Source organism: Spermophilus citellus (assembly GCF_964194105.1).
Source record: "Spermophilus citellus genome assembly, chromosome: 16".
NCBI classification, from domain to species: domain Eukaryota; kingdom Metazoa; phylum Chordata; class Mammalia; order Rodentia; family Sciuridae; genus Spermophilus; species Spermophilus citellus.
This window is the reverse complement of record NC_138196.1, coordinates 52,877,866-52,890,271: the sequence shown is the minus strand read 5'-3', so window position 1 is coordinate 52,890,271 and position 12,406 is coordinate 52,877,866. Positions and strand designations below refer to the sequence as shown.

Below are 12,406 nucleotides of genomic sequence, written 5' to 3'. Positions count from 1 at the left end.
CAGACTTGCATCAGTCTGGTCTAACTAAGACCAGCACTTCCCAGTATTTCTTCTATTCCTGTTGCCATCATGCTAAAGAAAAGGGTTTTGTTTTGTTTTGTTTACAAGTCCTTCAGAAATAATAACTTTTTGAAGAGGGAATAGTCAATGGGGACAGGGATGGAGAGTCACCTGATGCTAAGGAGGGGTCCCTCTAGTGAGAATATTAATCACAGACCTCAAAACCTTTCCAGAGGACCTGGAATCTTGCTGCATTGCAATTTCACTTTGTGTGCAGCCTGCTCACTTGCTCATGCACCTTCCTGCCTCTGCCCTCTTGTCTACAAAGAAATGAAACATGTTCCTCTCACAGAAAGGTCGGGGGCCTGTGCTCTAGTAAATCAAGACATGCACCAGTGCTTTTATTTCTCGTCCTGCAGAATTGATAGAACCCATTTAGGCACTGCCGTCACAATCGCTTCCTTTCGTAGGTTTTGTTAATTCAGAAGAGTTGATAATTGAGAGTATAATGCCTGATGGTCATGTCCAAAGCACTGAAGTGGTTCAGGAATTACAAAAGCAAACTGAGGAGTCTAGATAACTTCCTTTTTTTCCTCCTTAACGCTTTCTTCTCCTTAAAAGGGCAACTTGGGTCCTAAATCTCCTTCTAAATTCTACTCCAGATTGGTGACTCTGAGATGCAGAAATACTTCGAAGAGACTGACATTCCTCATCAGCTGTGATTCCCAAGATTTTACAGTACTTACAATTTTTAGCAAGTACCCAGATATGATTATGGACTTCATATTTTTATTTTAATTATTAAGAATTAAAATTAATTCTGTTGTGACCATTTGGCCATTTCTCTGGATACTTTGGGGATAGAGCATCCCAAAGTCAGAACTGGGAATCATTAATCTGTTTGTCCCATATTAGGCCTTTGTTATTTCTTAAAAGGGCTATTTCTTGATGATTATAATAATAGTTATTATTATTATTGTCATGTGAACTTTTTGCAAGTTAATATGTGTAAGTCTGATGTCCAAACAGACCACACAGATGGCATGCTGGTTAAAGTGGGTGGGAGACCAAGAGCCCCAGGTCTCCTCTACCTGTCCCTTGAGGATCCTTGAGAAACCTCAGCCATCACACCCAGTCTTTAAATCACTGGCCTATTTAGTGACTTTTCTAAGAAATTGTTTTTGCTAAATCATTTTTTATCCGAAACCAAATTTTCATGTATTCTCCAATTTATTTTCTCTAATCTTTTCTATCTATTTTCCTATTCTGCTCTTTTTTTTTCCTCTTGAAAGATTTTATGTAGTGGGTACCAGATATGCATAATTGAAGGTCTGTAGTCTGTGGCAAAAGCTCAAAGTCATTGCTTATTGAAGGCATGTTTTATGTCCCTGTATCTTTGTGTTCCCCTATTGCTTATGACGTAGACTCTACTGCCTAGTGCTTTTCATACTACAGTTTCAGACTCTTAATGTTGCCCTCTTGACCCCTAGACTTCCACATGCAGAGGTCATTGCTAAGGATACATCAGGAGTAGTTTAGTGGATTCTAATATAAAACCCTACTACTGCATAATATTGAAAGTTTTTGTTTGTTTAGGGGTTAACAGAAGTATTCAGGAAATAACCAAATGAGTATCTCTGCATAATCTAGTATCTCAAAACTTGGAGTGCAGACTGTAGGATTTTTTAAATAACATTCAAAAGTTAAATGCTTTGTTGTAGTAAAGTTTGTTGTAAGGAGACTGCCTTCACACATTAGCCACATGTCTATCTATGCTTCTCTATAGGAACATGTAGATTTTTCCATAAATTTCATGCAGTTAGAGAACCTACAGAACAATTCCTAATTTTACCCCTTTCAGATTTAATATCATTTGGTTAGAAGCCAGATGACAAACTTCATTTCTATACGCCTTGATAAAGTCACTAAGTTACCTTTTTAATGCATGAGGATGTGCAAGAGAATATTTGATTTACAGGGTTTTCAACACGAGTAGTGTTGTAGCTAAGTAACATTATCATGCTGATACCTTCCCATTGCTGAGACATGGGAATCTTTAGTGGGGTGTTCATTCAGATCTTTGAGTAAAATATTTCACTAAGCAACTAAGATGCAAGCCAGCAAGATGAGTTTTCCCTATACTTAAAGGTTTTAGTCCTGACCCATCAGTCCTGTTCAGCCACATTTCCAAAATGTTTTAGTCCAATCTATTGGAAATTAAAAAATAAAAAGATCAGAAACTTGATCTATACTATGAGGTCTTGTAATAAAAATGAAAAATTTTGACATGAAAAGCCTGCTACTCCATAGCTAAGGCCAAAAAATGGTTGAGAAACACAATATGAAAGTAAGAGACCAAAGTCTACCAGGGATGTGCCTGCTTAATGTATGGCAAGAGACATGTGCTAGAGCAGCCTAGGGCCAAGTGAACACATGGCTAGTAAGAGGATGAACAACACAGCTACTTAGTTCACTTCTCCGACTTATTCCTGGAATTTTTATTTTTAAGGTTGCATTCAATTAGCTCCCTCTAAAAAATAATTAAATTTATTGATAACAGTCCATTTCTATTAACTTTTTATCATCATATCCTGAGACCTCAGTATGAATGTCATAGTCTGTACTCATTATTAAATACATTCTTTACAGAAACTGGAATACTACCTATATTTATCACTATTAATACGTTGGAATGGTCAAAGGCATCTTATAGCAGAGACAGCTCCCCACTTAGGTGATGTTAGGGATGAAGAGGAAAGGAAAGACCTCCCCACCATAGTACATGGACCTGTAGACTAGCTGGAGCAGGCTTACAAGCTAAGGAGGTTCTTACAGCCACTCTGAGGACCTTGAACATGAAGGATTTACTCAGTTCCCCTCAATCAGACTCAGTCATCTTCATTGCTGTTATTGCCCTACATGTTTGAAATGTTAAATGTTCTACATCGCTTAAGCAATGAAATAGGTTCAAGGATTTCTAATTTAGAAAAGTTGTTAGAAAAAAAATGAGAGGAATAAAGCTTTTTAGCCTCTATTCTATAAGAATCCTCTAAAAAAGAAAATATTTCTACCAAAGGAAGGCAGAAATGAATGTAAACTTGATAAATAAATGGGGAAAAAAACCCTAAGGACCTTTGTCAGAAAATATATTTTAACTAAAGTGTTAAAATTTGACACAGAGGTACACAGTGTTGAAAAAGAATTTTATCCCCATCACTGTGAGAAATGAGCTAGTAGCATGCTTGAAGTCCAACAAAGTCAAAATCTCCTAATCAAAGAGGCAAATGTGGTCATTAGGGTAAAATTATTGAGTTTATTCAGGAGTAGTTGTGCCCGCTGAATTTCTGGCCTGAAATGAAATCATCACTCTGGTATGAGAATTCCCTTCTCAAACTAATGTGATAGCTTCTCTATCACATCGGATTTTGAAGTAGTTTCCTTGAATGTGAAAAGAAGGCGCAGCCATTTCCAAGTGCACTTGGTGGTTGAGAACCCCTTGATTCCTTCTGCATGCTGCAGATGGTAACGTGTCTGTTCAAGCTCCCGGAGCCCCGGTTGGAAGAGCGGATGCGAGTCATCAGTGGAGATGTATATTGATATGACATGGTGAACCGACACAGGAAATCCATTAACTACATCATTCGCTCTTCCTCTGGGGCTCAATATGTAACTATTTATGTTCAAAGCCAAACAAAACCAAACCTTTTTACTCTTTTAGTACTCGGGAGAGCCTGGCTTCCAACACATCAAGCATTGTTGAGAGTAACCGTCGTCAGAATCCCGCTCTGAGTCCAGCCCACGGTGTGGCTGGGTCAGCCTTCAACTTCCGTGCGAGTACAGACCCCCCAACCAGCGAAGCTGAGAAATTACAGAAACCTTCCAACTGCTTGCAAGCTTCTGTGACTAGTGTGTGATAGTCCTTCTGCCTCAGATCTTCTGTCTCATTCAATACAGCAAAGTTTACGACACTGGGACTGATGTTTACATCTTTGGAAAGACAAGCATCTCAAGCACAGTTTTCGTGTTTACTTAAACTGTGCAGCTAAGTAGGCTAGGGCAAAAAAAAAAGAACAAAACAAAAATCTTTATTTCAGAGTATTGCTTTTCACATTTATGGCTCTGTAGCAACTGAATAGCAGTAGGGGTGATATGTATACTTTGGCTTCACTAATTGTATCTGAGCACACATAGGAAAGTCTAGACACTGTAAGTGGAATATGCATTTTCAATGTCATGCAGTTGCCAATTCCATTTTTAAAATGCCACAGGTGTGTGTTGCTCCCAGTCTGTGGTTCAGTGGGGCCACGGAACTGATGTTTGACACTTCCCAAACAAACCAACCAACTAACAAAAAAACCCATGCCACCGCAAAATGTCAAATGCAAGGGTCCACCTTGAGGGAAATCAATGCCAAACTGACCAGAAGGGACCCCCTGGCCCTTTGCGTGTAAACCGTTTATGCACCTGTCATTTTCCACTGTGAGTTTCGTGGTACTGTTCTGCAGGAGTCCATGGAAGTATGTCAGAAGGGGTAGCGATGGAAATACCAGGAGTGTCTGTTTTCAGGATTTTGTTTTCAAGTGTGACAGATGCTTGTCTTGATTTTAAACCTTCCATGATCACAAACAGGAGTATAGGCCTTTGATGCTGAAGTGGATAAAGGAAGGGAATTCCCATTCTGGCTGGGGCACAGCACTAAGTGAGGGAAAAGGTGATGTGGACGTTTTTAAAGGTATTCATCGAATATTGAAGGAAGATAATTTCCTCCTTGTGATACTTAATGATGATCCTATCTTACTATAATAGATAACAATAATCAGTTTGTTTAAAAGCAAAATGTTCTTTGTGATACAAATGGAGAGTATGGCCTGGGGATGTTATTCTTTCTAATGGAAGGATATAAATCTATTTTATGTAGTTTTAAATAGAATGCCTAAATTAGGCTGTGGGAGATGATTTTTAGTGGTTATAGGAAAGAGCAAATTTAGGGAGAGTTGAACTTCAGGCCTTTTATTCCTGGGAAGATATCTATAGAGAAAACTTTTAAAGTAATTTTTGATTAGAAATATACATGCCCATGTAATAAGCAACAGAATGAGCTCATTCTGCTAGTGTGGTATAATCATAATTTGTACTCCCCTAAAGTTTATCAGAATAACAATTATGCATAATGAACTATGCCAGAGTAATGTTTACAGATACTTTGTAACCAATTTCAGGAGGTGTTTTTAGGCAGATGTATAGTCATTAGCCCAGCTTATTTCAAAAATGATTTGTTAACATTTTGCTTTGGTTTACTATGTCATGTTGAACACAAAGAAGGCTCAGCAGCAAAGGATTACAAATAATTAAGCTCCAACCTTATAGGAAAAAGACATTTCAAAGTTCCCAAGCTTTATTTTCTGAGAACAATGGAACATGTTATAGATCATGGAAAACTATTTGCAAAAGGGTTTCGTCTGACCCAAGTAAATGGTCTGATAAAAAGTCATATTTAGACTAGTGGCATGTGCTATTTGGAGCCAAACACCATTTTTTAAAAAATAATCCTATATATATAATTTTTCACCTCAGATTTAAATAATTGGCATAACATTTGTGAGGCACTTCTGTTCCCATGTTAAATTTAATCACTAGCAATCAGTTTAAAGAACACAGTCATATACATAGTCAGACTAATTTTTTAAACATGAATACTCATGCTTTATCGCTATTTGAAAGTTTCAGTGGGTCAAAGTTTAGCATAATTCTCTTTTAGTGCTTATTATAGTGAAATTTAAGTACATTTCCTAGTAAACTGCCACCCCATTGAAATGCTTAAGCCAGTTGACTTTTAATCCCATGCCTTATTTTCTCCAAGGCATGCCTCGAATACTCAGAAACACACCGTCTGTCTCACTGCTTAAATATGTCCAGAAGAAATGATAACGTATCTAGTAGACTACATAATCTGTTTCCTTGGGGAGTTTGTATACCATACAGTTACTAAATTTTTATGTCTAAATTTATTTTTTCCAAAAACCTGCTCTCAAATTTTCATCATCCTCAATTCATAAATAATATAACCATTAAAACAGTACATCGGCCTCTGATTGACCCTCTGAAAGTAGCCATTGAAATAATCAGATGCTGTGTGAGCAGGAAAAGAAATCATTACCTTTCAGAGAAGCTTTAAAGTATGAACTTAATATTTCACAAGAAATAGGTTTACAGGAAACATTGTTCAAAGAAAATGTGTATACTCTTTGCCTGATGCTCCGGGGTACATGATTTTTAAAAGAAAACTTCCTTAGACCAGTAGCCATTAGCGTAGAAATGATGGACTGTCAAGGTGATATATCATGTCAGCAGATGTTCCATTTAGAAATACTCTCCTGAATCGAATCTGGATTCTTGAGTGGAGGAGAAGTGGTGGTGGGAAGCGCATGACATATGTGACATGCGACAATTGTGCATGTCCAAGATGGTCTCACGGGGATGGTGAGGCTCTCCATGCCCAAGCCCTCGGGCCCTCTCCAAGCTTTGTGTTCTTTTCCTCCAGTGATACCATAGCTTTGTGTCACACAACTGCTTATCTAGTCTTAGAGTTTATCAGCTGAAAGGTTTACAAAACTGAATCTGGTTGAATCTCTGTGAGGCGTTCAACTTTAAAGGGTCAACCCATCTGTCGGCATTTTGCACACTTATGTATTATTATGATACAGCATATTACTTTATGGTAATTTTTATTTTTACATATAACTACCTCCATGAATTTGATGAAATGGCAGCAGCGTGTTAAAGTGTATTGTTCAGAAAAGCAACATTTAAAACTTTCTTAAACATGAGGCCATGCATTGTGTGTGTGTCGGTGATTGCCTCTGGGGACTCATGACTATCCCATTGCCATGGTTTTCTTTCACTGCACCCTTTTGGCTTTCAGATGTATAATTCTGTCTTCTCCTCTCTTTCCCATGAAAGTACACTTGACTTGGTCACGAAGGAACGGAAGTTTCAAAATTCTTGTCTTTCTCCCACTCTCCATTCCTGCTTAAAGTTCTCTCTGGCCAAGAGCCAATGGGTAAACATAATTTGGCAAGCTATTTACTCCTATGGAAATCTGATTTGATGGCTAGGTTTTCAGTAACAGAAGTCACACAAGAAATTTGGACTGCCAACTCTGAAGCACTTTGGGCCTCTCTGCCTTTATCATATGCCACCCTATCGAGCCAAGCCCCAATTTCACTTTTATTAAAGAAGCTGTGCCATATAGTTCCATGACTTCTGTTAAGTAATTCATACTCCATTTGATATGTTTTGCACATCTCAGGGGACCTTAATGAGCATATGAAAAGGGGGTGCATCTAATAGTGAAAACAAATAGAGCTAAAAAGGGCCTAGCTGGGTAAAAATAACACATGAATACTTCTCTGATGTTGGAGCTCAAGTTCAGGAAGGATAAATTGAAAGAATCCACAGTAACAGTGATCAGAACACCAGCTGTTCCCAAATCTCTATTTTTCGTAACCCAACCAGCATTTCTATAATGTAAACTTAAATTTTATTGCAGTCACCATCAGGAGAAGAAACCTGTTTTGTGGAAACAGAAAAAATCATTCCCCTCTCAGTTTGGCACAACTTGGTAAGCTTCTACCCAGGATAAACCACTTATCACCACAAAGTGTACTTGAAAATAAAATTTTTAACTTAAATGATAGGCATGTTTCTCTCGATACAATAGAGATCATTTTTGGAAAAGTCTCACCATTTATAACATGGGTAGTATTAGAAGCTTCATTTAAAAATCAACAACCAATGATGATGTTGCTCAGTTCATTTGGGGATCTCAAAGTGCTTCCAAAGCATTAGGTTCACAGACAGTTAACAAGGAAGGTCATATTTGTAATACCTATACTTGGGATGATTTAGATTACCTAGAAACACAGTGGCAGCTATCAATGACCTATTTTCTATCTGTTTGATAGACCATCATGAGAAATCATTAAATACAATGCTCTTTTTCTGATGAGTGCTAATAAAGTCAAAAAAAACAAGTACAATCTTACACCTTTGTCTATTTTCATTCAAAAAGTTTAGGGTGTTTGGAATCTTGCACCTCAGCACACCTTTCTGGTATTGAATGATGAAGTGGGAGATGAACAGATCCACCCAGATTCCCTTGCAGTCCAAGGCAGATCCAGATGTCCACCCTTGTTTACAGTTTCATATTGGGTTTCTATAATTCCTGTGCTAAAATATCTTCAGGAACAAGACTGCTCTGGGCAGTGGAAGGTGCTGAAACAAATTTCAATTAAAAACTTTATCAAGTACTCTTCACAGTGCTCCATGGCACAATAGAAATTCAGTACAATATATTGAGCCCGGCTTTGTAGGATCTGATCCAGTGCTAAATGTTTTCACAAATTAGGAGACAGAAAACCCTTTATAGGAATCTTCTCCATTACCATAGGCCTGTCCTCAAACCAACTAGCAGTGCTATGGACCACAGTAGATCCAAGCAAATGATTGCTTTTCCCTCCTTCCCCCAGAACCATCCTGCCCATTGCCAAAGCCATCCAGTACTCTCCTGTTAGTGAGAGACTCTTCTGAACACATTTAGGGCTCCGGGAAGCTGGAACACAGGGAAAATAATTTCAAAAGCCATGGGAGATATTGTTTTGCTTTGTAAAATATGAGCATGAAGGAGATTACTATCAGTCTGAGCTTTGCCAACGAAGATAAAGAATCAGCTGTCTCCCCAGCCCTCTCACAGAAGGTTTTATGGTATTAACGTTACATCCAATATCTTCCCATAGATTTTTATTTTGGAGACATTTCATAAATTATATGTATATGAAAAAAAAACTATTAAATTTCCTCGTGTGTTTGAAACAGGCATTGGCACCTCTCTGATTGAGTGTAATCTCTGCATCTTTTGCAGCAGCATCCCAGAGAGAGATTCCCCGGTGATCTCTCCTAACACACAATCCTGTGTTTTTACAGTTCTGTGACTTACAATTGATGAATTGTAAGATTCAGAATTCCACAAAGCTCAAGGGGGCCTGAACCTTCTTCTTATGATTGTATATACGATCAGTTCTAGGGCTTTAATTGCTACTTGTTGGTTCTGCATGTGAACACACAAACACACACCCACACAATGCCAGCAAGGGAATAGGGTGTCTCCAAGTAGGCAGCAATGACTCTGGAGAGGTGGAAACTCATGGTTGGAATGTAAGGTTACAAACTGGGCTGGGCCCTGTGCAGCTGCCTATCTCCCCCGTACAAAGGCTGACCTTGGGATCCCCATTCTCTCACTCCCACCAAAAAGGTACCAAGTCTGAGATCTGAGTTCTCCAATACCAGTCCTCCACAGTTCCAGAAAGTTAATCCTGCAGTACTCAGCAGCCCCTCCCCTTCCTTTCCTTGAGAGTCTCCCTTCCTGCTTCCTTCCCATCCCCTGATCTAGACACTGACACCGCCACGGTTTCCACATTGGAAGGGCAGGATCCTGTGCAGTATTGTGCACACATGCCGGTTAGAAATAGAGCTGCCCTAGGGTCACCTTCATGTAAGTATTGAAAACTACAAATTAAAGTCCTTAGAGCAGTTGACAGAGATACTACTTTCTGGAAGAGAATTAAATTTAAACGTCAAGTTTAAAGGGATCATAATTCTGCAGGTATCTTTCTCTGAGTGACTGAATGTGACTATTGCATTAGGGTAAATGAATTAAGAAGTGCAAGTGGGATTTACTGTATGTTAGGAAGGAGTTTTGCAGCCAAGACTGCCTTGAATAAAATGTGTTTGCACTGAAAAAAAAAATTTAAATTACTTGGTCTCTGGTTGCTGTAAAGGTCATCCAAGATGGATGTTCTGTTTATATTGTATAGTATTTCATATGAAATAATTACAGTTCATGAAATGTCTTCCCTAATGTTACTGATTTATAACAGCACATTTGTAACATGGTTTTTATTGTGTCAGTGTACCATATTGTAAATGATGATTACTTGTCATGCTTAGTATAATAACTTAAAAGAAAAAAAGGACAGGGATTTTTGTAAGTCTATATTTGAAAGTCCCTCCATATGGTAATATTGTGTTCATGTTGTTTATGTAGTGTTGTGTGAAATATCCATTTTGGATTGTGTTACTTTTTAAGATATTAAATAACATTTGGTTATATGTCTAAGTGGATTTTTTTTGGTACTTGTGAGAGAACATTTTAGGTAAGATCAACTTATTTCGTCAGTTAATATGATTTCATAACAAATTTCAGTTGTACATTCTTTATTATGAGAGTTTTTGAGTGAAAACAACTAAAAACGGAAATTTCTGATCAAAATCCTTTTCCCAGGAATGTTGAAAAGTCACATTCTGGATTGTGAATTTGAAACAGAGTGAGGGTGAGGGATGGATATAATTAATTTTTTTATAAGAAAGTATAAAGCAATGCAGTTGGTTTGGGGAGTTGTTTTGTATTAGTACTCCTATTATGGCTTTTATCCCCAGCTGAATGGAGCCCCCTCCCAGGTAAACACTAGGCGGCTCTTAATGTTTCTAGTGAGGCACTTGCATGACTTTGGAATGCCTCCACATTCAGTTGTCTTCAGAATCTCCTAGAGTCGGCTTTCCGTGTCCACAAGGCTCCAAATTCCAATTGTGTTCAACCATAGATCAAAAATATTTCAAGAAATTGTGCCTGTATTAAGTATGTACAGACTTTTTTCTATACCACTTTCTCCTAAACAATACAGTATAACAACTACTTAAACTAACATTTTACTAGGTATTACAAGTCATCAAGAGATGACTTAGAGTATGTGTAAATACAATACCATTTTACATTAGAGAGCTGAGCATTTGCAGGTTTTGATAATCTTGGGAGTCCTGGAACCAGTTCCCTAAGGAAACAGAGGGATAACTGTACATTTTATTCTCCTCAGTGGTGGCAAATCTTTGTGGAGAATGAATACTGTTTTTTGGTTTTGTTTTTATTCAGATTTTTCAAACAAATAGTAGTTTGCTGTCAAGTGAACCATTAAACTGGGAAACAGCATTTTTAGTCAAAATATCTATGGGGCTTTATACAATTGAGCCCAGTTTTCTTGTAAAGGCATTACCCAAAGCAAACTTTCAAGACCTGTTTTGCACAGTGACTGTATCTTTTGAATTAGCGTGGAGACCCCTAGGTGAGGATGTTTCCTTGTGTAAATTTGTCTATATAGTTTTTTTTTTTTTTTAGGCCCAAAGTTAGGAGAACAAATCCATTGTGTTTGACTCTAGAACCACAGGCCTCTGTGGTAAGGGAAGGTCATTGCATATTCCTTTCAGAAAGATCCAGTGAACTTGATGCATGGAGGAAATGTGGCAACATTCTGGCTCCTATGAGAGAATTGTCACACCTCATAAAAATCTTTTCTTTCCAAAGGAAATGGTATGGTTTTAACTTATTTTTAAGTGTGGTGATGGGAATTTTTTTTCCTTCTCTCCATAAGGAAAACCCAAGCAAAGTGCTCAATGTTTGCCTCCTACCCTGTTTGCAGCTGTGAAATTGAGAACAATTGAATAATAAAAAGAAGTTATTCACCTGACTTTCAAATTTATTTAATTGTAAAGTCTTCTGCCTACCGTGGGAATACTTGGTTTATTGATAGTTCCCTCTCTCTAGGCACAGTGACTCCAGACTCTTCCTGTCAATAGTTCCTCTTCTAACACACAAAACAAATGTGTAATGAATATATTCACACAGCATATTGCCCTGTGCAAGAGTCTCAAGAAAAAGCAAGGCACTTACACTCAAGAGAGACTGGGTAGGATTTTTTTTGTGTGTGTAAATCTTCTTAAAAGAATTGCAATGAGAGTATAAAGTAAGATAGGGAGAATTTAGATGTGATGAGTGCACATTAAACAATAGAACTAAGGCCAAAGTAGTTAGTTTGGAATCCAAAAGGCAAAATTGATCTATTGACAACCAGTGTGCTGGCACACGCTTCTAATCCAAGCAACTCAGCAGGTTGAGGCAGGAGGATTGCAAGTTCAAAGCCAGCCTCAGCAACTTAGCAAGGCCCTAAGCAACTTATTGAGACCCTGTCTCAAGTTAAAACACAAAAAGGGCTGAGGATGTGGTTCAATGATTAAGCACCCCTGAGTTCAATCCCTGGAACAACAACAAAAACAAAAATTGATCTATCGACGTTTGATAAAGAGCAAATTTTTTTCCTCTACGGGTAGGTCTAGGTTATTGGGGCTATTATCTACCCAAAGCCCATATGCACTTGTCTGTGAGACTATTTAGGTTGATTATTCATCCATCCCTCAAATTCCATCAAATAAATTCTCTGATCACCTCCCTTCACATTTCCCTTGTTTCTTTCTTTATTGTGAAGTTTCATGCATTATTTTTCTATTCTACTACCTTGAC

The 12,406-nt window shown here is 38.0% G+C and overlaps 1 protein-coding gene across 11 annotated transcripts in view; it reads left to right on the top strand.

Moving 5' to 3' along the window:
- STOX2 (storkhead box 2) overlaps positions 1–10,161 on the top strand; it is a 227,520-nt gene extending 217,359 nt beyond the window's left edge. For 10 of the 11 annotated variants that reach the window (XM_081268909.1, XM_081268918.1, XM_081268917.1 and 7 more), the window contains one exon: positions 3,719–10,161. In XM_081268909.1, the coding sequence (XP_081125035.1) occupies positions 3,719–3,914 (196 nt within the window). In that variant the 3' untranslated portion in view covers positions 3,915–10,161. The remainder of the gene's footprint in view (positions 1–3,718) is intronic. The other variant, XM_081268913.1, reaches the window with a different exon arrangement.
- The last annotated feature ends 2,245 nt before the right edge of the window (positions 10,162–12,406 follow it).